The sequence below is a fragment of the Etheostoma cragini genome, chromosome 2 (assembly GCF_013103735.1).
Source record: "Etheostoma cragini isolate CJK2018 chromosome 2, CSU_Ecrag_1.0, whole genome shotgun sequence".
NCBI lineage: Eukaryota > Metazoa > Chordata > Actinopteri > Perciformes > Percidae > Etheostoma > Etheostoma cragini.
The window spans coordinates 19940253-19964547 of NC_048408.1; the positions used below are offsets into that span (position 1 = coordinate 19940253).

The 24295-nt window shown below is 39.0% G+C and overlaps 3 protein-coding genes across 6 annotated transcripts; 2 read left to right on the plus strand and 1 right to left on the minus strand.

Annotated features, from left to right (window-relative positions):
* Nucleotides 1–1665: 1665 nt before the first annotated feature.
* LOC117936558 (CD209 antigen-like protein E) lies at nucleotides 1666–4476 on the plus strand. 2 transcript variants are annotated; one of them, XM_034859737.1, is made up of 6 exons: nucleotides 1666–1925; nucleotides 2363–2446; nucleotides 2980–3063; nucleotides 3487–3629; nucleotides 3730–3830; nucleotides 3987–4476. In XM_034859737.1, exons 1-6 carry the CDS (start codon nucleotides 1811–1813, stop codon nucleotides 4132–4134), a joined length of 675 nt encoding a protein of 224 aa, XP_034715628.1. In that variant the 5' UTR covers nucleotides 1666–1810; the 3' UTR covers nucleotides 4135–4476. The 2 variants fall into 2 exon arrangements, with proteins under 2 accessions (XP_034715628.1, XP_034715636.1); XM_034859745.1 differs by having other exon boundaries at nucleotides 2989–3063.
* Nucleotides 4477–5509: 1033 nt separating this feature from the next.
* On the plus strand, nucleotides 5510–20913 carry LOC117936432 (centrosomal protein of 95 kDa-like). Of its 2 annotated transcripts, none has more exons than XM_034859425.1 (21): nucleotides 5510–5753; nucleotides 6955–7083; nucleotides 7585–7692; nucleotides 7957–8067; nucleotides 9060–9180; nucleotides 11039–11157; nucleotides 11915–12105; nucleotides 13305–13371; nucleotides 13625–13692; nucleotides 14313–14494; nucleotides 14634–14760; nucleotides 15125–15242; nucleotides 15339–15550; nucleotides 16159–16254; nucleotides 16438–16588; nucleotides 17585–17754; nucleotides 18190–18264; nucleotides 18457–18609; nucleotides 18834–18980; nucleotides 19078–19149; nucleotides 19936–20913. In XM_034859425.1, exons 1-21 carry the CDS (start codon nucleotides 5729–5731, stop codon nucleotides 20110–20112), a joined length of 2619 nt encoding a protein of 872 aa, XP_034715316.1. In that variant the 5' UTR covers nucleotides 5510–5728; the 3' UTR covers nucleotides 20113–20913. The 2 variants fall into 2 exon arrangements, with proteins under 2 accessions (XP_034715316.1, XP_034715327.1); XM_034859436.1 differs by having other exon boundaries at nucleotides 14637–14760.
* On the minus strand, nucleotides 16646–24295 carry LOC117936483. 2 transcript variants are annotated; one of them, XM_034859535.1, is made up of 5 exons: nucleotides 23928–24295; nucleotides 22727–22781; nucleotides 22431–22476; nucleotides 21859–22096; nucleotides 16646–16706 (listed from the first exon to the last, which is right to left on the minus strand). In XM_034859535.1, exons 1-4 carry the CDS (start codon nucleotides 24231–24233, stop codon nucleotides 21901–21903), a joined length of 603 nt encoding a protein of 200 aa, XP_034715426.1. In that variant the 5' UTR covers nucleotides 24234–24295; the 3' UTR covers nucleotides 16646–16706; nucleotides 21859–21900. The 2 variants fall into 2 exon arrangements, with proteins under 2 accessions (XP_034715426.1, XP_034715416.1); XM_034859525.1 differs by lacking the exon at nucleotides 16646–16706 and having other exon boundaries at nucleotides 21798–22096.

Sequence of the window (24295 nt, forward strand, 5' to 3'; positions counted from 1 at the left end):
ATTTGGGGATTTTTAAGTTCCTCTGACCGCAGTTCCTGTAACTCTTTCAGCTCCTACTTCAGGGCACGGTCTTTTCGCTGTTCCTTTTTCAGGATAGGAACCTAGGTCAACGAGAGATGGGTTTCCAATACAGACAGACCAACAATGGGACAGTTTTAAAAGAGAATTCTGGTCAATTTCAAGATGTAGCTGTGTTGTTTCAAAATTTGGAGTGCTCAATCAAAAACAATTGGTGCTGCCTACACCATGCCAGAGTTTCCCAACAGGCTTAAACAGAGAAGTTTTTACACATGGTTTTAGCCTCTAAACATGTTCAAAACGTCATTACAAGTGCCCACCCATGTGCAGTGATTCCTTCCAAGGGAATTTAGCAAATCTGAATGCAGTAGATTTGACAAAAGGCATAAATATTGTGTTAATCCATACCACAGTGGAGCTAGGAGAGCAGAGCAGCGGCTGCAGCAAGTCAAAATAGCCCACTGTTGCTTAGTTGCCTATGCGCATGCGCGAAAGCTCTTGAACTCTTGAACTCTTGAACTGCAGCTCAGTGCAGTAGTGAAATTACATTCCACATGAGAGGAGCACATGCACATGAGAAGAGATATTCCTTCAACACATGTGGGAAAAGATTCAAATAATAACAATAATAAAAAAAAAAATGTTTGTATTGCAGGTAAGATCATAAAATCAGAAATCAGTATTTAAAGCTCACACAACAATACACGCAGTTGAGAAGCCATTTACCTGTGAAACGTGGAGGAGCACACACTGGTGAAAAGCCGTACTTTTACAAGATCTGAGGGGAAAGATGCTTTGATGTGTCTCATTTGGCAAAGCATAAAAGCTTGCATACTTAATTTGAAAAAACACCAGAAGATCAGTTCACACAGAAGAAAACATCGCCCTGAAACTCCTTTTTTTTCGGGAAATATAATTTTATACATATTTTGTGATTGCATCATTTTGACATAGCTTTTGTTGTTTTGGGTTTTATTGGTGACACATGAACAATTGTAAATGATGTATTACATGGTTTTGTTAGTGAATCAGCCTAAATAATAAAATAATCAATGCCCAAAAGTAAGTGGGCAACGAAATGCTGTTTTCTGATGTATGTATTGTAACAATAAAGCTTTGTAACGTGATCATTTTACAAAACAGATTAGTGTCTAAAGCTATAAGCTCATTCTCTACATCAAGCTAAAGTTGAACAGAATTTTCAAATAGTTTTTTAAGTTAATTTTAGTTGACTCTACCATTTTATTTGAAAAAAAGTGATCAAAATTAACTATAGTATATAAATGCACCTCAGATTGACGTTTTACAGACGGACTCCAAAAAACATGCAATCAGTGAAAGTGTAATTAAACACGTTTTCTTTTTCATATAACATATTTCACCTAATTTTTGATATGTACATAACCCAGCTCACTTTTGAAGACTGTGTGTTTGTAAACTTCATAAAGTATGCAACAGGTATGCATGTTACATTTTTGTTTATAAATATCAGATGAAGATTAGTTAATGTGTAGGAAATGGTGTTTCAGCACTCAAAATGAATTGTCGAAAGAAGTAGACTGATAAATGTTGGGTATGTGATGTTCTTTTGGTGATGACTCATACTTTGAGCCATTATTTCACTTCTTTTTGCACCGCGTTAGCAAAATGAAAATGAGGAAGAACAAAGATATGTTGTTTCGTTAGCACAGAGAAAAGAAGAAGTTTAAGACATTGTGTTATGTGAAACTGTGTCTATATGTCACACATATAGACACATCACCATTGTTACTCTCCAGTTAGAAGGTAAAATATGGCGAAGTTTGTCCATGGAGAGCAATCTGAGATCACCGTGGACTATGTAAATCAACCTGATGCATCAGCAAGAAGTTCTGGCCAGGACAGGAGAGTGACTGCTGCTGTACCTGGTGAGACAGAAAACCTTAACCTAACATTTTATTAACATTTAATCATAAAAGCATGGGTACACATTTTAATTTTATAATGTATATTACAGAAAGTACCCCAATGTGTTATTGTATACATGTAAAAATAGTATTGAGCTGCTTTTATGTAAAGTCATTTTATTCAGTCATTTCACACTGAAAACCATTTACGGTCTATTTCTTGTTTTACTTTGTTTTATTGACATGGTTTACTTTGAGTGTCAAGTACATGCTACATAATGGTTTATGGCAAGCTGGTCTACCCGTGTCCTCACATTTAGTAAACCCAGATCTCAGCTCAATGGCCCACTACAGTCCTCCCAAAAGGCCAACAGGCCAAAATTATCCCGATAAGTACAAACTAAAAACTTTTCTAGTCACTTGTTTTGTATGCGTGTGTGTATAATTTCTTCACACAGGAAGAAAACTGCATAGACTGGTTGCTGTGAGCTTTGGACTCCTGTGTGTCCTACAATCTGCTCTCAACATTTCCCTACGCCTCTGTGAGTTATTTTAAACTGTTTCTCTACTTTTACTCTTTCCCTAGACTTTTCTTTTGAAATTAGCTTTTAACATAAGAGGTATATATGCATTGTACATTCTTTTCATTGTTCCAGAGTAGATTTTTTTGAGTAGGTTTTGTTCTATTTTTATTTTATCCATTATTTCTTGTATAGTCTGTATTTCCAGATGCACAAGTTTGGGTAGTTTGGAATCGGAAACAATCACGGGGCATAATAACACTAAAAATCCAAGTTGTTACTTTCAGATTAAAAAATGAAGAGGACAGGACTATCCAGTTAGTTAATGCTTAATAGCCCATGTGACAACTTTCAGCCTGCAAACTTGCTTGTAGTCAAGTTCCAGTATGCATTAAATAACACATACTGTACCGATTTGCTCCTCTGGTTTGTTCCCCAATCTCCTCCGGCCCATGTGTCAAAGCCAATTTAATAGAAGTGCATGTGTGCAAAATTGTGGGTTTAATGTAATTTTTGACACATGAGTTATCAGTGAAGTGTTTCTGCTCTTTCAGACACGTCTGACAATAAAACAGAAGATATAGAGGTATGTTGCACAAACCTGACGTCTGAGCAGAAGAGAGAACTGCTTAACTTTGGTAAGTATGAGGATGAAACTCCTTATACCAGTAATGAGAGCTTGCATCCAAAGGGCCATTCAGTGCAATATTGGGCAAAACTGGGTATTGCATAAGTATATCACATGAAAACACAATAAGTCTTGTCAATGCCAAACAGACTGACATGATGTTCCACTGTTGAGACTATACAGTTATACAGTTACATGTTTTGGGGCAGACACTATTCAATTTTATTAAACTTGTATTGCGTGCACACAGAGTATTGACTCAACATACTGGAAGGTTTGCATTCACTTGATTTAAACAGTTGCATACAGTTGAATGCAAACCATGAATTCAATTGTACTAAATCAATTTATAGTCACTTTTTTAAATTGATGAATTTATTACATCACAAAATTTTCTAAATATTAAGGTTCTCTTTGTTGTTATTCATAGCAGATCACTATTTCAAACAAGGATGGGTGTATTTCCGTCTCAGTTTCTATTACATTTCTTCCGAGAAGAAATCCTGGCAGGACAGTAGAGCAGACTGTCAGCAGAGAAGTGCTGACCTGGTGATTATAAACAGTAAAGAAGAGCAGGTGTGTGTATTAATGTGTGATGGAGAATGAGTTAGAGGTTAATAGAGACAAAAACAATCTCTAATCAATAGAAATCAATCTGATTTTCTCTCTAAACAAGGATTTCACAAGCACATTCCACAAGCTCACATGGATTGGACTAACTGAGAGAGAAACCAAAGGGACGTGGAAATGGGTGGATGGCACTCTGCTGACCAAAAGGTTTACATATTGTTATTTATTTATTTACATGAATTCTTCTGTTAGATGAATAAATAAATATACAATGACTCACAGGAAACATTTTAGTTGTTCAATCAGTCCGTCAGATGCTTCTTTGGTTGTGTTCTTAAAAGATTATTTGTTTTTTGAATTTAGCTACTGGAATCCTGGGGAGCCAAATGATTATGAAGGTAAAAATGAAGACTGTGTAGAAATAAGGACCCATGACTGGGAGAACAATTGGAATGATTTACCATGTGGACATCAAAACTTCTGGATCTGTGAAAAAAGGATAGCTTTATAACTCACCATGTAAAACCATGAAACTGTGTCTATATGTAACACATTGATGACACTTTCACTCACAATTGCGCATCACCAAATAAACTATGTGAGATATCTTAACAGTCACACAGAAAAGGAAGCTGGTACTGAGCAACTTGGTACTAACACTGCGACTGAGAAGCATGGGTCAGACTAAATCTGAGTAAAGACCAAAAAGACAGAAATTTGCATACATTTTATACATCAGATTTCAAAATAGGAAAACTACAGGCCAATAAAGGCTTCCATGAGAATGCCTCCAATGCAAAAACAACCAAAAGAGATCAAAATTAACTACAGTATACAATTGCAATTGTCTAATTTAACACGTTTTTTTTTTTTACATATATAACATATTTCACATTATTTTTAATTCCCACGTTATCACAGCTCACTCTCAAAAACTGTGTGTTTGTAAATTTGTATAATGCATGCAACAGGTGTGCATGTTACATTTTTGTTTATAAATATCAGATGAAGATTAGTTAATTTATAGGAAATGGTGTTATTATGGTTTGCCTGTTTATGAGCTGTAAATACATCTGGTAGGCCTAAGTATATGTCAGCTTAGATGAAAGAACTCCCTCTGCACAACTGTTAAACTGTTGTTTTTTGCTCCTGTACTCAAAATGAATTTGTCCAGAGAAATAGACCGATAAATGTTGGGTATGTGATGTTCTCGTGGTGATGACTCATGCTTCGAGCCATTATTTCACTTCTTTTCGCACTGCGTTAGCTTGATATCTAACTCTGAACATTTTGAGAACTTATTCTTTTTCTTTTTTCAAAGCAATTGTTCAAGAGATAAAACAACTGACAAAAAGAGTTTTGGCAACAGCTTCATTAGTGATAACCCATCATCTGAAAATAAATGTCCAGTTCGGTCAAAGCCCTAAAGATGAAGAAGATAAATCAGACGAAAAGGAGGAAGAACAAAAATACGTTGTTTTAATAGCACTGAGAGAAGCAGAACTAACTGAGAACTAACTCTTCTTCTTTCTTCTTGTCTTGGCTATAATTTATGATGACGGCAGGAAACAGATGGAAAGACGTAAAAGCAATGGTTCAAGAGATAAAACAACTGACCAAAAGAGTTTGGGCAATAGCTTCATAATTGATTACCCATCATCTGAAAATACAATTTGAAAAAAAAATAACATTTAGCACATATGGACAACACAAACATGTTAAATAATCATATATGTTTATTTTTAAAGAAGATTTATGAAATCCAATCGCGACACCGCTCTCTTGGAACGCACCAGACAGACGGTGGTCGGCATGCCCCGACACTTGAATTCAACTAACAAGTAACAGTGAACGGTCCGTGTTCGACGCCAGCAGAGGGCGTTACACACTGATCAATATGAACTTCCGGAAACAAATACCGAGCGTAACGTCCAATCAAACAAGACTTCAATTTTAAATGAGAGACGATAGTTCCTTCTCCCTGAAACGCCTGAAACACACAACAAACACCAAAACTGACCCAACTGTTCAGGCCGGGGCTCTTGGTTATACGAGACTCTATTAGTCATTTTGAGCTCCAACGACCTCTCGCTGACAGCTGTTTCATGGGAACCCAGGAGGGAGAGAGAGGTAAGTTAAGGCAGCCGATAGCTACTCTGCTCCAGTCTAACGACACGTAACGCTAACTAACAGCTAACGTTAGCTACCAGGTTATTGTAGCTTTCCTGTCGTCACATTGCCTCTCATTACATGTTTATGTATATGCTCCAGGGATACATTTTAATTTCATGATTAGCTAGAGTTAACAGTTTAAAATTCTTTGATTATGTTTCTGTTAAAGTTAGCAAACAGACTGAACTAGCAACGTTAGCTAGCTAACTAACATTACTTTTGGGTAACTCAACCGGTAAAGTTGACGGAAAACACGTCAGAGATGATTTAAAGGTGGAAGGTAACCTAAGACAATAGTCGTTGCTTGCTGTTTTGTCATTCCAAGTCCATGGCCGCCAGTATCATTTGTTAAAAGCGTAACGTAACGTTAACGTGATGCCATCCAAATCTGTAGCTGCTTCACTCCGCAAGTCCTTAAGCGTACGTTAGCTAGTTAGCTAACTAATATGGTGTAACGTTAGTAAGCTAGGTTAGGGTGTACGAGACAGGGAGACGACTCCCCGCTCTCAAACTTAAGTTTGCCGCGGATAGGCACCCATGATTAAATTAATTATCACCCCTAGAGGAGGTAACTTTACTGAACCTGATTTGTGAATACATTATAATGACAATTTTATTTATAAAGCACCTTTTTAATTGCACGTAAACAAAACTTGGTTTACAATGAAAAACACCATATAAAATATAAGCATAAAAACGAGAACCAAGCATAAATGTAATTGACCGAAAGCCTGAAAGAAGTCTTGAGTTTGTTGTGATGGACTTTAGGTATTAGGCAGCTTGTTCAAGGAGAGCAGGACCCCAGTTAGTAAAGGCACCCTCGCCGGACCTGGATCTTATTCATGGTATAGCTATAAAGTCTTTGTCTAATGAGCTGAGAGTCCTGAACGGGCTATAAACAGTGAACAAGTCGGAGATGTACCGAGGAGCAGAACCATTAAGCGCTTTATATACTATTAGCAGGATTTTGAAGGAGATTCTGCATGTAACTAGTGAATGTCAACATAATGAGCTCTCTAGAAGTAAAATCATCCTTCATACATGGTTTACTGATGTCTCATTTGTCAAGTGATCTGTTCACTTTTTCAATAATCTGTTGTTGCTTAATGACTTTTACTATTGGAAATGAACACGACATTTACCTCTTCCCCACCAACAGATTGGGTAGATGTGGCAAACGATCTTCTCAGTAAGTGTCCTATAAACCTAAGGCTGAGTAAACTGACGGACTGTGATGCAAATGTTTTCATTGCTTTGTATGAAAACATCTTGGGGGAGAAAGTTCCAGGTGAGAGCACGCTACAGATCTACCAAATGTCAACACAATTGGTTAATCATGCAATGGAATTTATATTTTTTTCACTCTGTTATTATACATGCGCACGCACACACACACACACACAGGCCCAACAGACTTTCCTAAACAGGACTTATACAGATGCATTATTTATCTAGAGATATCAAAGTGAGGGGACTGCGTCACTGGATGAAGCCCTGAAAAGTTGGGGGTTTGGTACCTTGCTCCCGGGCACCTCTCCATCTACCAGTCTACACTCCATACTTGGACCGTGCAGGGACTTGAACCGGCCACGTCATAGACTATTACTTTTTTAAATAATATTGCAAAATATTCTCACATTCCAGCTTCTCAGTTGAGATGATTTGTTGTTTTTCTTTGTCTAATAGAATAATAAACTGAACATCTAAGAAGTGTTAATTAGACGTACAAAACGAGCAGTTTCATTTTTCTGTCGCAATGTTTTACATTGGTGTGTATGTATTTGTTTAGATTACATTGCAGCGCCATGCAGTCAAGAGGATGACACCCATAACGTTCAGTCTGTGATTGATTCACTCTCCCTGGATTACCTTCAGATCAGTCTCTCACACATTACAGGTATAATAAACATTTTCACTCTTCACAACAATATTAAGTCATGCGCACATAAAAGAGAAGAGCAATCATTATCAACTGTTGCATGCATCATTTTAACTGGGATCAACTTAAGATTCACCACCAAATCACATTGTTTTGGGCGGCCTAGCACAACTCCTGAAGGCACATGCAGAAACACAAGGACTATAACAATCCCCTATTTTTCTTTAGCAATAACCGAGATGAGTACTGATTATAATGCTGAGACTGGCTGTGTGTTTGCAGGAGAAAATGTTGTCAGAGGGGACAAAGAATCTATCAAGAATCTCTTGGAAATCTTCGATGGGCTCCTAGAATATCTAAAGGAGGAGATAAGCGAGGAGTCACAGAATGGTGGTAGGCAGAATAATTCAGTCAAGCTAACAGATAATATGCAACTCTATTTTTTACAACATTGTTACACACACGATGGCTTTATTTTATGTCACAATTGGTATTCTTAACAATTTTTAATTACATTTAAGGCTTCATTATGTCTCAAAAAATTCTAAAGTGATTTTTGAGGCTGAAGACAAGGATTCTGCTTGAGTAATTAAAGTAAGAAAAACACTTACATGCTAATATTAATTACAAAATATTACCAACACGGTTTATTTGACAGATATTGTGGAAAAAACACATCAGAACTAGTAGAAATCATCTAAATATATTTAATATTTGCCATTAAAATGCCGTTCTGATTATTAAACGACTTTGCAGAGCAGTGGCCAGAGGGCTATATTTGTGGCAGCTTTTAGCAACTGGTATTCTTAGTTAGTCAAAAACAGCTACTTCTCCTTTTTAGTGACTTATAATCATGTGTCTGTTTAGGTGATATTACCTGTTTGTCCTTCAGCTTCAACAGGACATAATGTGTCCCACACCCAGTTTAAGCTGGTGCAGCATTTTATTGGGAACAGTAAGCACTCGCTGTTTGGCCAGAGCTGAGCATGCCTTTGTTCAAGTATGCCGTCCCTCAGACCGCTGCCAAGCAGCAATTAGTAGTTAATGACTGTGTCTGCACGAATGATGGGAGTTTCTAAAAGCTGTGGTGACAGTGGGTACACTTTCTTCAGTGTCTAACAATGACAAGTTGTACCTCTGCTATAAGTTTTTTATTTTATTTTACTTTAGTGCTAAGGACTACAAGGTGGCATCAGTTGTTGGTATGTCTTTTTTGGAATGAGTCTTTTTAGGTCTGTCTTAATCTTTTTCAACAGTGAATTTCCACTGCAGTGTATTGCCATTCTGTCAGTCAACTAGTGTTTGTTCCTCTTCAAGATTCCATGGAGGTCATTACATGTTGTAATCACAAGTATTGCTTTCTCTTTTGTCATGTGTTTTTTCAGAGGAACTGAATGACAGTCTCAATGAGGATGTGCCTGCTGAAACCAAGGAGTCAACAAGCTGCAATGCCACAGAGCACAAGGAGACTAAATTGGAGGGAGCGTCTTTGTCTTCAAGTGGACAGTAAGAACTCCTAGATGCACTGTTCATATTCCCCAAACACTAAGAAACACATATTGCACACACAATGAATGATAAATTATGAACGTTTGTTTTATGTTTTAATCATGTTGTTTTATTTACTCAGTGGGCTCTATATATTTATACCAACTACAGTTTCACTGTGTTTATCAGACTCAAACTTAGGGCATTACACTTACACACCCCTTGCTGTTTTACCAAGAAAAGGCAATTCATGGTAGAATAGTAATCTCCACAGCCAGTAAAAAGGAGTATAGGCATAGCATGTTTGGTTTAACCTCTCCCATAAGCAAAATATTGCTGACAGTCAGGTTTGTTCCACATGTTTGCGATCATGCCATTTAGCTTCAGAGCAGATCCGGGCTTTACATCCTACTGACACAACAGGCAGTTAGGCTAACCATCTAGCAGTAGTGTAAATATTAAAAGGTCAGTGTGTCGCTGTCACACATATGGGGCCCTATTGTAATGATCTAAGCGCACAGTATGAAGCGCCTGGCTCATTATACGTGCAGTGTACTCACTGTCACTGCCCATTGTGAGGAGAGTGCAGATTTGAGTCTTGCATGCATCACTTTCAGACAAGTAGCAAACAAGATGCTAACAAGAGACTACTGTAATGTCAATACATTAAAATTGGACGCACTTAGCGGAGTTAGTTCACTGCTGGCTACAAGTTAGCATCAAATACAACAAAGGCTGTCAGTGGAATGGCGTTTTGAGCTAACGTTAACAACCAAACACTCATACATAGCTCAAACTTTTGAAATGATTCCCATCTTCTGTTGTTTGTTTGTAACGAGAAAAGTTTATTATTTTATGGATTTCCCAAACTTCAGTATGAGAGTTCTGTCGTAAACTGATTAAATCTGAGCATGCGCAACTCACATCTGTACTCGACCAGAGCTGGTCTGACTTGACTCTCATCGGGTATGACGCGTTATGCCGTAAACTAGTTACATCTGAACCTGCGTGACTCAAATCTGCACTTTCCTCACATTGGGCAGTGACACATACCGCAGCTGACTGAGAAGAAACTGATCTGCAGATAATATATGGCACGAGCACTATGAGCAAGCGTAAAATAACAATGAAATTGTTTATTTCTGGCTTTAGACAGGTTTTTGTTGGTCAATGGCACTTTCCGCTGCCTCGAGATAGCAATATGCCAAGAATTCACCTGAAAACACCTCCCTGTAAGACCGACTCAGCCATGGGTGCAGGACAAAAAAAGTGACAGCTGCCTCGGTCCTAAATTAGCAAAGACACTTGCGTCGGCCTTTGCGCAGCGCCGGGTACTAGATAGGGCCCATGAACTCAAAGAGGGGCGTCGCTGTAGCTCAATGTGGTTCCCAATTCAATTTTAACTATTTTTTTTTTTTGGTTCCTGTTTGAAGGCACTTAATGAATTGAAATACAAAACCTTTGTATTGTGGTGATACTGTCAGTTCCAGAAGAACTATTGATACTGTCTGTGTCTGAATAGCATTATAAAACTTTTGAATTATCAGCCAGTAAATGCCCCTGATGTGATGATTTTAACATTATGCTATATTTATGTACAAGCAGAGGCTTTATGGCTCATAACAGCACCCCGGCCATGACCCAATCTTATAGATAAGAGTTCTGGAAAAAGTCTCATTTTAACATGCAATAATGAATTGTATGTCTTTGGTTCAATGTACTCATTGACGTTTTAAGAAAGGAAATCTGTAATTTCCACAGTTTGAATCCATTGTGGTTTGATGAATTTAGAGCAATATCAAAGTAAACATCTGTCATTTTAATATAAAGTACTTGTGTGAACGTTTGGTAAATAATATCATGTCTCTTTGTTCAGGTCCACTGTCCATTCCAGTAAACATTCCCTCCATACCTGGAATGCTGAGGAGGTGGGATCAGCTAGTGAGCTCATTGGGCTGGGAGTCTTGGCAAGCACATTTACAGCTGTACAAAACAGTAAGACACACAAAAAAAGCCCAGCTTTACCACACTTACTGTGTTTGGGCAAAATGCATTGCTGTCTGTAGGCATACAAATAATGTATTTTTTCCCTCTGATTTTTCAGATGTTTTGTGGCCAGAATATTAACATAGTGTTAGATTTCTCTAAATGTTTTTTGTATTTCAGCTTCAAAGCGTTTTAAGCCTTTGACTGAACATAAGTTGTTTAATGCATTGATTAAAGTTGATGATTTAGTTGTTGTATACAGTAGATACCTGACCAGTCGTGTGGTTGTTGCTGCAAACCATTTAGATATTCTGAGACAATTTAGTATCAATTATCAGTGTTTGGCAGGCTGGACATAACCATGTCTACATATCCAAAAGAATTACAGTCATATGTCTGCTCTGTCACATCATGTTGCCTGCACCTATCATTTATATTTGTATTCCTTTTATTATTAAATTAAATTTTTTAAAGGTTAATTTTTGGCATTTTAACCAATCTTAGACAAGGCATTTTAACATGCAAAACAAACTATTTTGATGTCTTTGATGCTATGTACTCATTGACTTCAGTTCCACAGTGTGAAACAGTTGAGGTTTGATAAGTTCAGAACCCAACCGGCAACGTTGCAGTTATGTGGAATGTTCTGTAACCGTTTGGCTACAAAGGCACTCTATCATTAAGGACTTTAACTTGTAACTGAGATAACTTTCAATAACTCTCATGATTAATCTGCAAGAACTGGCTGTCCCTCCCAAAACCTCAGATGCAGTCCCCACCTCTGATCCTTTAGATGCACAGAACGCTCCACTGTCAGAACCGATGCCCTCAGCCATCGCTTTGCAGCCACCCAGTCAGAGCAACACCCTCCACAGACCCGACACAGACCCACACTCAACACCTGTCGGCTTTAGCCAAGGGCGTGCAGGGGAGGAAGCTGCTCCTGTAACTACAGAGGTAGCCATATAATTCAGTATAACAAGGTTAAAGTGTTTTACGGTCAATTTACCTCTTATTTGCATGCAATGTAAAAAAAAAATGTAAACTTTATCTGCCCAGAGTTCTAGAGTCAATGAGATATTACCGCAATGCAAGACTCATCTTTCTGTCACACACAAAAACTTTCACATACTCACACTTCCTATTTTAGTGAGTCCACGACAATATGGGAAGGATAAGTGTATGCTGACTCATTACAAATGGCCGCATGTATTTTACTTGTTAGACTTCCTTCCTGACTGAAAAACTGCACTAACAATCAGTTGCTGAACCTCTGAAGGACAATCTCAAGTGAAAGTCTTTTGAATGTCTGCGGTCCATTAGCTTGGAAGAGACCCATTTTTAGCTGTGTGTGACTCAGCTGCTTTTTTTTTTAAAGATTGTTTTATGTACCTAAACCAAACCCTGACTTGAACCAAATATGCTAACAGTTTAGGAACAGTCTTTGTTAGTAAGAGTAACAGAGCTTCTGCACTGAATCTGGCTTTTTGAGTAATAGTGGTGCTGAGAAGTTTAGTCTTGGCTAAAAAAAACAGGTTACTTATCGTTAAAAGCCTATTGGTAGAATCAAAGAAAAGTTAACAACACAATTATTCAAGATACGATGAGATTACTCAAGATATGTTCGGATAAAAAAAAAAGCTTTTTCATTAAAGAAATTCCTACGTGTGTTAGGTGAAAGAAAATGTGTCATAGGGAAAACTGTCCTTTTCCAACAGACATATTTATCAATTTTTGAGAAATTTAACGGAAACCCAGAAGTGCCATCTGACTGACTGCCACCTCAGCACACTTAATAGCAGGTTATGACTTGTTGGCTGCTTGCACACACACAGTTTAACTTATGGCCCTTCTATAACGGAGTACACAACTACAGCCACCAAGCTCAAATCAAAGATTTGCTACTTATTCCTTTTGAGTGAGTTACTTTATTCATCACCATTACGGTGTCAGTATGTTCTAAAAGTATTGTGTCTGGTAATTGAATGTTTCTCTCATTAACAATTATAGAAAATGGAGATGTCTGAGCTGCAGGTCATGTTCAGTACTAAACTGTGTCCCTCTGTAGTTAAATGTTAATTATCTCTGCTTGGCTTCACAGTAATTTTTTCTTGCTCTTTTCCCCCTCTAACTTTCTCACCATACTCCTTGCACAGTCCTCTAAACCCGAAGCTGAGGTAGTTCTTACCAATGGACTACAGTCTCCTCTTTTCCAGTCTCCTGGTGAGTAAAACAAATATACCTTCATTCTCTAGATCATGTCGAGTGGTTGAACTGATTGATTTCTTGACATCTGAATCACAGATCACAGAGCCTGCTAGCCCTTGATTGGATTGATGGTTTTGACTGAATGGTGGGAGTTGACAGTGGATCTCTAGGGCTGCCACAAAATCGCGCTGTTTATCTGCTTTTACTCTTGTGACGGCCAGAGTAAAGAGGAATTAGTTCTCAGTGTGATGTTTTGCTCAATTTCCAGCTGCGAGTGAGAAGTCTATGTCCAGTCAGCAAAAAGCAATGACAGAAGTGGAGGGGGAGACACTAGAGGTAAGAGAGCAACAGGCCTTCACTTTACCAATTTTACAGCGACATCAAACCCATGCAAACACATTTAGTGTTTTAGTTTTGTGTCATCTCCAGCAACCCTTTCAAACACCCCAGCTAAAGGTCAGGTTTGGACGTGTGTGCATATGCGTGTGTGTGTGTGTGTGTATGTGTGTGTTACACTGGTTGCTCTGTTAAAAAGGGTTGAAATAAGAGGATAAACTGACATATACAGTGGCATACAGTATACACTAGTCTAATCTATTTATTCATTCTGATGGAATTTCTAAATAAAATAAACAAAATTCAGAAAAAAAACATTTGATATGACATTCCAAAATATAATCACATTTTCTTTTTTCATCGGCTCATTTACAGTCTTTCTAAATCAACTTATTAGTCATTATTTAATGAAATATGTTAGAGGTTCATTATCATATTGTTGTAGCGGCCCTGCTAATGTACCCACCAGATCATGTTAAAGCCTGTCTTGTGCCAAAGCCATGAATGTATCCATTTTATTACGGGTAAATGGATACATTTTAATTCATACTTTTTTTTTTTTTAGGTTTTGTGGTACTTTATGTGAACCAACTTAACTTTGTTCTCTTTTTGTTTTTCAGCCAACTAATGGAGGTCCCAGGAGGGTTTTGTTCCGCACCAAGCCAGATGTGCTCTTCCTCACCCTGCAGGATGAGATGGCGGTCACAACCCCATCTCCACCGGACACTGAGGAGGAAGATGCGAGTTATAAACCAGGACAACTGAAAAGAAGGATAGATCACAGAGATAGGACAGGCCTTAGGTAAGACAGTAGAAAACTTCAGAATAAGGAATAGAATGCCCTTGATGAAATGATCATGTTGTGCAGGGACAATGTTGTATTACTTATTTTTCTGACTGTCTATCTCTGTTGTATGGTGTCTTTGTGATCGTCTGAACAGTAGCAGGTTGGAGGAGGAAAGGTTGGCCGAGCCTCTGTCGTACCGCAGACAGAGGAACAAGCAAACAGAAGAGGAGCTGCATCACATATCTGAGAACCTCTGCCATCGGCTTGAAGAACTCGATCAGGTGTGTGTATGTGTTTTGTATAAGGTCTCAACATATTCATGAGTGTTTTGTATCCAAGCAAAAGTGATTTAAAACCTTTCTACATGTGTTTGTCTGTTTTGTTGTGGCTGGGTTACAGTATGTTTACCTGCTCTCTTTTCTAATTTTAAGTCCATGTAGTTAAGGTCAACTCAATTAAGTTTTTTAAAAACTTTTTTTCACCTGGATACATAAATAAACCCAGGGAGTCCTGGCTACATACTCTTTAATAATTGTTAATTCAAAATGATTTTACAACCGTTAGAAGATTTAGTGTGTGCACTTATGACATTTGTCTATTATACCGTTTATGTTCGCAACAATGAGTGATGTTGAATTTCCGTAGATGCTCAAACGAGTTCTAGGTGAAAGTGGAGATTCCAGTGAAGTCAGAGAAGAGGACAAGCAGTCCCACCACAGTGACAGCATCATGGAGTGTCGCAGGACTCCCAGACAACACACAGGTAAATACACCTATGGCTAAGTAAACCCACAGTTAAGACACTCATTATCTCTAAAGAGCCGCTGATTATAAAAAAAAATAATGCATAATGTGTTAGTTCCAGGAACGGCTGACACTGAATCCACCCACCGGATACGCTCCTTATCCCCCTCCCCTCCAAGAGACCATCGCTCCGTGCAGGGACAGTTGGAAGATGCCATGGCAGAGGCAATGAGTCTGGATGATGGGAGACAATCTAACCTGGCAGTTTCTGATCATTCATGGCGAGGAGAGCTACGCCACAGACTGTCTCACAGAAAACATACCAAGGTATTACCATAGTTATTGTTTTCTTTTGTGTTTTTCCTTTAAATGCACTGTTTACAATATACTGACAATGACCAAGATAGCTGTAATTTGCAGATGCTGAACACATGTAAATGTTACATTGAAGCTGGACTGAAAGCATTTTTAGCAGTAATTTAGGGACAATCAAGACTAAGATGAGTGGTTATGTGTTGGTCTGAAACTGCCTGTAAATGTAAATGCAGTTCAAAAACATGCAAAACCTTTACTGTCAAAAACATCTTTGATTTAAAGCTAAAGTAATTGATTTCTATGTGTCAGATTTTCTATCTAGCATTGCTTAGAGTAGGCCAATGTCACGTGTGCCAACTAATTAATTTAAACTTAATTTGTTTCTCAGTTTTATTTCCCCTGGATTTAACATGGGTTGTACATTTTAAACAAGTAAAAATAAGTCAAGACATTTTGTACTTGCTTGCTTGTCAATTATTTCTCTTTCATCACTCAAATTAAAATCTCAGTTAAAAAATATATGTTCAGATTAAATTAATTTGCTGCTGCTCTGTTTTTATTCATCATTGTGTCTGCATGTTATGTACCTATGAAATAACAAAAGAGTCTCTCTCTTTCAGTATTTGGAGAAAAAGGCCTATGAGGAGGAGCTAAGAAGATATGAAGACAAAGAGCGAGCAGATCTAGACATCGCCCGCCTTAAAGCTCAGAAAGCTGTAAGTCAGTAGTACGAATACAATAAGGACTCTAAGAACCCTTTTTCTACATCACATCCCTGTTTCTTATTAAGGCAGAACTTTGTCTCAACAAATAAGCCTTAATCTTGGAGGAAAATGGGGAAATTGGAAAATATTGTGAATTACTAAGGCCTGTGTTTGTATATGTGTGTGTGTTTGTAGGAGCGACAGTACAGAGAGGCCATACTAAGGGATGTTTCCGAAGTTCCCAGACTGTCCCTAGCTAGAACGAGGGCCCCGCATAGGTCACAACGTAACTCCCAAACCACACCAGGACAACGAAGACAGGTGGCCCCCAGGAAAGCTCCATCAAGTAGGTTAAGTTTCATTGGGATCTACAGATGCTTTATGGGTCATGTGACTGAGACCGAGGATTCAGAAAAGCTTGTATTATTAAGCTGTGGGGATTGAGCCTTGGCATTTACAGACACCTTTTTCGGGCAGTTCTTCATCAGCTGCAGAATAGCCTCCTCGTCCACAATGTGCGGCAGAGTTGGTCTGTTTGGGACAGAAAAGAGAGCTGGGAAATGAGAAGGACTCAAATGTTGTATAGAACACGGCTAGAGCTGGAAAGATACACATGTTACCACTATGGATACATTGTTGCAGGAACAACAGCGGTGTTTAACCTGCATCACTGCAACTGAATGGGATATAAGTAAGCTCTGACGTATTATACTGTATCACACTCTGCGTGCCTTTATGTTAAGCTACATAGTTTACTTAACACATAAGGGAAACATGATCAAAGTTATTTGTTGACTCACTTCTCCATTGTTGCAGTGCATGCCTCTGGGACATTTGATTGTATGCCTGTGAATAAAAATAAAAAAACAATTAACTACAATATTATTCCCTCTGGGAGCTGGTATACACATACATGGCAAAAATGTATTTATTTAAAAAAAGTCATTTTCATCTATCATTAACAATATCCTGCCTAATCAAAGCATAGACTGTATAAAACTAGACTGTGAGATGTAAATGAGCGCAATGACATTGATGACCACAAATCTGTACAAAGAATAACTTTTATCATTAGTAACTCTTCCATTCACTGTAATTGATCTTTCAAAAGAGACTTGTAAGACTGCTATTCTAAAAGAAATCCCGCACTCCTTCTATTAGAATCCTTGGATCCATCAGTATGTCTTCAGCTACTTTCTCACTGCTGCAAGCAAAACACTCCTGTTTGCCCCATTTCTCTCTTTCAACTTGATTTCAGTCTGATCTGGCAACAACACTCAATAATAATGATAGTACATCAGATTTACATAGCAATTTAAAAGTCCCCCTTCTCCCTCTCCAGTGAAGGTGAAGGACAATGAGCTCCTCCCTGTTCTCCTGGAGGAATTGCCCCACCTTCACATCTCCCCCCATGCCCTGGGTCAGATGTGGGAGCAGCAGATGCAGCAGGTGGACAGACTGCACGCTCTGTCATCCCCTCACAGCCCACGCCGCAGCAAACTCTCCAGCCAGGTAGAACCACGATGACCAGCTCTGCTTTGTGCAGTCAGATGAACTGGGTGCCTGACTTTGATGTGTGTGTCTGACATAAAAATCTGGAATTTAAATTTAAAAAAACATTGATCTTTGTTATTTTTCTAGGTAATATAATTATTAGTAATCAAAATGCTTTTTTCCAATACACAATGGCACCTTACCGTATTTCAGTGCAGTATTTCTGTCTACATACTAGCAAACAAAACTATGCTTATCACCTCTTTTACTACTTTACTCTAATTGAGTTCCTTGTTAGCAAGTTCAATGTTATTACTTTGAGCTGAAGCTTCAACTGAACACAAAACTTTACAGAATTGTTTGTCATCAACAAGCATTTCCAACTGCATAATGATTTTGTGGATAGATTGACTGACTGATTGATGAATTTGTAAACGCTTGCTTGTCTGCCAGGTGGAGGAAGCCCAGAGGAAACATGACCTGCTGGTGGAAATCATCGGCAAAGAGCAGGACCACAACAGGCGCCTGGTGAGCATCAACACATAAAGGCTCAATTAAATGGACGTTGAGAGTGTAATCACATTTTCTGAAACAAGTACACAACACTAGGCACACACTGGCGTGCACCCACATGCAGGCAGACTTTATCTGCCGGTTTTGGACAAAGCATTTGGCACACCAAGCTGGTCAGTTAAAAGCTTAAACATGTTTATCTCCCAGAGAGACTTCAAAGAGCGTATCCAGCAGCAGAAGTCGACCCAGAACAGACTGAGGGAACAGAGGCAGCACATAGCACGCGCCAAGAAGTACCACAGCGACTACCATGTCCAGCACCGTGCCCGCCTGATGAGGGCGCGCACCAAAGAGGAGAGGGTGGGTGCTGAATGCCATTCCTTCCACTCCAGTTCAAGGACTAAGAAAGCAACAAATGATTAACTATTATATATATTTTTAATTTAATTTATTTATTACGCAGTGGTAGTATGTGGTGTCTGCCCAACCACTGTGGAACACTACTAACAAGGCAAGCCTGATTTGTGGTTGTGTGATTGTGTGTTTGCGTGTGTGTGTGTGTGTGTGTGTGTGTGTGTGTATAGATGTTTCGCCAGCTGTTTGAGGAGGGATTGGAGCTACAGAAGGTCCGGTTGAGGGAGCAGAAAGCCTACGCCAGGGAGCAACGGCTGGAACATCAGAGACGACACCAGGACCAGATCAAGTCCATGGAGAACTACTACAAGGACCAAGTAAGACACACACACCGGCCTATATTAAAACCAGGAAGTTGCACAACATTTTGTATTTTTTTTTAAATGGCGCTATAATGTGGCTACTCTCTTTCAGTTTTCACTACTAGCTGAAAAACTTGCCCAAGAGCGGCAGGAGATCCAGGTTCGGAAAAAAGCTCAAGAAAAGGTAAAAAAACAACTCTTAAACAACTTATTACTGCTGTCACAAAAGCTCCTAAAATGGTAATCATCTTATTATGGATTTTTTTTCCCGTGCATGGTACCTGCTCAACTTGCCTCGACTCTGCTCGCCTTTTTGGTTTTCCATTACAAAAAAAAAAAAAAGTCCCTGGTACCTGTTTTTTTTTAGTACCACCTACGTCAAGGTTCCAAGCGAGCTGAGGCAATACCAAAAGGTGACGTTATACCTGCAGACTCCTGATTGGTCGGAGAGAATCGCCACTATTCACTGCGTCATCATTTCTAGCGACAGATGGGGGTGTCCTGAATAAACCCATCATTTTTAAATAGTTTAGCCTTCAGTGTTTTTTTGTTGTTTTTTTTGCTGCCAGGTTCTTTTGAAACTAAATTTGTCTTCTGGCTGTGTCAACAGTCACATGCCGACAATCAAAAACACACCTTCATCGTTCTGTATGTGGCGCGTTAGGTTTCTATAGAGAAACCTGCAAGCAAAAGGTAAGAAAACAGCAAAGAAATTGCCCAAACTACATAGCGCCCCTTTAATTTTCACACCAGTCAAGCACTTTTCCTGGACTTAATCTGTCAGGCCCAGTTCCAGTGTCTTTCTTCATCTTTGGTTTAAGAAAGACAATCGGGGAACCTCTTTTGGGTTAGATAAAAAAATTTCAAACACAGGACAGACGACTTGCACTCAACTCTTAACTCGAATTGCCCAGATTATTGACTTTGCCCTGGAAAAAACAATTATTTTTCCCCCCCATTGTTTTTGCAGGCTCTGCTAAAGATGAAGAGAGAGTTGCGTTCCAGGATGGAGCGTGAGATTGGTGAACTGCAGAAGATCATAATCCAAAACGATGAGGACGATCATTTCCAAGATGTGGAGGTCCAGAGGCTGCGCAATCGGGTCCAGATGGCTTCCTTCCAGTACAACACTAGCTATCTGAACTGAGCAGGGAAGCGAGACACAGGGCTGTTTTAAGCTCCGCTCAATCAAGGCTGGATTTACATCAGAGGAACATGCAGCAAAAAACACTTTGTTTCTTCCTAAAACAACTAAGGGTACGACATTCTGACGGCTGAACAGTATGGTCTCCTCGGCATCTTCCCTCAGATTTGCACAGAAGCGGAAAAACACATTGTTAGAACTGATGATTGCTTATTAATGAACTGAACGTACTCTGACAAAATGTAGCTTTTAGATAATTTAGCAATCTTCCTCTCACCTCAGCTGCTATTCCTGAACTTAATGACACCTTGGACTAAGTCCTTTTCTTCCATGGGTTTTAGTACTTGATAACTAAGAATATTTTAAAATGGCTCCCTCACTGTGCAGGATGTGTATTGATATTGTAGCAAACTAGTAAAAATGGTCTTCCCTTCGCCAAATAGGGACCGCAGATGCAACGCTAATAAGTATGAATGTCCCACACTGACAGATTTTCCCTTATATGTGCAATGTCTTTCTCCAATGATTTAACCATGCCAGTGGATTATTTATTTTTTAACTTTAATGTTTTATTTTGAACTAACCTGGCGTTATCCTGTCTGATCTCCAAGGGCGATGATAATCCTTCTTCATGACTTCTCCTTTTCCTCAACTCAATTGTGATGTTTTTTAACTCTCAGCCAGAACTTAAGATATGCTAGTCTTAAACCAATACAAAGGGTTGCAATGTGTCTACTGATTTTCTATGTAATGAGCACACAAATGCCCCGTCCTCATCATCCAATAAAAGTGTGGACTTGCTCATCTCTACTTGCTGGAATGAGTCCTTTTTTTTTTCTTTTTCTTTTTTAAACATGTATTTTTTTTTTTTGTCCATTTGAAAGACAAGAAAAGCGTAACAAGGCACATATCATAAAATCAAAAAGAGACAAGGGCTCAAATGTAGCAGCTGTAGTATCCAGTCATATCTGTACATCCATAGGTGTATGCTAACACAAAAAAAACTGTTTGTCTATCTCAACGCCATATAGTACAGATGGCACACAAAAGATAAATAACAATTAAAAAAAAAAACACTCCAGCTATCATTCCAACCATTCACATCCATATTGTTATTCTCAAGGAATTTGGAGAAAGCGCTGAAATTATCCAAAACTTGTCATTCATTCATTCATTCATACAATCTATGGCCGCAGACAAATCCCTACTGGTAATATCACCTTCTAGGCCAGCCATGGCGTCTTCTTCAAGGGGCCTGATGTCTAATGAGTCCAAAACTTCCTGGTCTTTTTAGAACTGAGTCTGAATACCGGTAGTCTGTACTGTATAAAAAGTGGCAAGTTTTTTTCCATAAGAGTGACATGACACTGTCATGAACACATGACACCCACATGCCACAGTCATGGTGCATTAACTTGTGATGACAAAACCGAATGACACTTACTAAAAAAGCGTTCTCGTTTATTTTATGACACGTTCATGACAGTGTCATGTCACTGTTATGTCAAAAACTTAAAGTCAAAAGTGTAAACCTTTACAGAATTGTTTGTCATCAACAAGCATTTCCAACTGCATAATGATCCACCTTAAGGCACATCTTAAACTGAGCTCATGCCCAATCTCAGACTCAAAACACAGAGTTTACATTGGGCTCTTCATATGCCTTATGGGTCATGTGACTGAGACCGAGGATTCAGAAAAGCTTGTATTATTAAGCTGTGAGGACTGAGCCTTTGCATTTACAGACACCTTGTTTGTTAGCTTTAGTTACCTCTTGGGCGGTATGTTTGCCTAACGAATGTTCATATTTCTAGCTTCAGGCTGGTTGGCCCACTTGCGTTGATAATTGCAGTAGTAACAGCTCTGGTAGACTATGAAGTAAGGACTGCGAGTGCGTGTTGAACAGCGGCATTTTCTGTTGCACATCGGACAGTTCTTCATCAGCTGAAGAATAGCCTCCTCGTCCACAATGTGCTGCAGAGTTGGTCTGTTTGGGACAGAAAAGAGAGCTGGGAAATGAGAAGGACTCAAATGTTGTATAGAACACGGCTAGAGCTGGAAAGATACACAAGTTACCACTATGGATACATTGTTGCAGGAACAACAGCGGTGTTTAACCTGCATCACTGCAACTGAATGGGATATAAGTAAGCTCTGACGTATTATACTGTATCACACTCTGCGTGCCTTTATGTTAGCCAGTTGGCTAATTTTCAACTGTAGTCCTACCTAGCATGCATGTCTTTATGGTGGGAAGAAACCAAAGCACCAAGAGGAAACACATATTAGGGAAACATGGTCAAAGTTATTTGTTGACTCACTTCTCCATGGTTACAGTGCATGTCTCTGGGATATTTGCTTGTATGCCTGTGAATTAAAAAAAAAAAAGAAGTCTAAACAATCTTTAAATCTTCAATCTTTAAATAGCAAGTAGTTGGTTTAAACAATTTTAAAACCAACAACAAAAAAATCTGAATTCACAACAGAGTGGACACAATTGGAAAACGTTTAGGACATCAGCAGCCAACAGCAGCTGAACAAACTGTCTTCACCAGGTTGAGGAACATAAACTTATTGAACAAAAATAGTTTGAGTAGTACACAGCAAGAAGACTCACCTGTGCTTCTGACCTGGCCAGGTGATCTGTCCATTACTGCCCAGGCGTCATGCAGCTGTAAAATACCACACACAGGGTTGTAGACATACTCTTCCAGAGTCAGAAAACGGGAAGGAACCATCACTGCAGACCCATCTCACCCCGGACACAACCTGTTCCAGCTTCTCTCCTCTGGTAGGCGTTACAGAGCACTGCACGCCAAAACCAACAGACTCAGGAACAGTTTCTACCCACAAGCCATCTCTCTGATGAACAGCTGACTTCTGACCCACAGGTGTCAGGTTCAATTCTGGTCAATAACCCAGTAACACTGTCTCTATAGCACCTGTTTACTGGTTCCACTTATTATTCCACTATTTAGTATTATTCATCATTCCCATTTTCACATCTCACTTGTTATTTTTATATATTCATTATTCTAATTACCAATTTCAGAACTGTTCATACATTCATACTGTTCACACTGTTCATATTATATTATAACATAATACTATTTATCCCAGTATCCTTTGCAATGTGCTCCACATATACATAATTTTATTGAACTCTTCATTGCACTTATGCCTCTATATTGTTTCTGTTTATAGTATGTATATATTGTGTATATATTAGTGTGTATTTTTTGGTTTTGGTTTTGGTTGTTTTGTATGTGTACGCACAGTTTGAGTAACGATGCTCCAATGAAAAATTCCTGTCCTGACACAGTGTCCTCATACCTGGCAAATAAAGCTGATTCTGATTCTGATACTAACTGGGAGTGGGAACTATATTCTCGGAAAGGCAAAGCACTGCTGCTCGGGCGGAGGGATTAGCGCAACAACACAAAAGCACAGTTACTTCCGTCAACAAAAGCGATGTGAATGGCTAGCAGCGAACAAGAATGGTGATCATGGCTGACTTTGAGGAATTGTCAGAGGATTTTTTCTTGGTATTAAACCAAGATTTAGAAGCATATCTTTTTGAGCCAGATTACACAGACGAGGAGTTACACATTTTGGAAGTTGATAGACAAATTGCCAAACAGACTAACGTCGAGGGGAGAATCAGAACGACGGACTATGGTGTACATGTGGAATCTAATTCATTAGTAAAGTAAAGACTACAGCCATGACGGTTAGCTCTAGCACTGGTCATTTTATTCTGGGTCACCCCAGACTACTGTTACAGGAGTTAGTCCTCTAAAACATAACGGAACACGTACCGTAGCCGCGGGGGATCCACTTCGTCCGGTCTGTACTATCGATGGGATGGCCGTATCCTTCAGCACATGTTTCATGGTCCGTGTGGCTAATTCCATTTTTTCATAATAATCATCCTTAGTGAAATGTTCTGAGCAAACACGATGGTTCTTGAATGTGGTTACAGATGTATTTGGATCCATATCCAGAGCAAGTAGCCATTGATTTAACCGGTCAGCGTTTTTGGTTGGAATTCTATGAAACATCATAGTATTACCTGGTCTCCCCTGTTTATTGTTGCAGCTCTTTACAATACAGCGAACACCCATGATTGCATACTATGCTTTTAGCATCTAGCAATTGTTAGCCCTATTACTTCAACTCGAGCAAA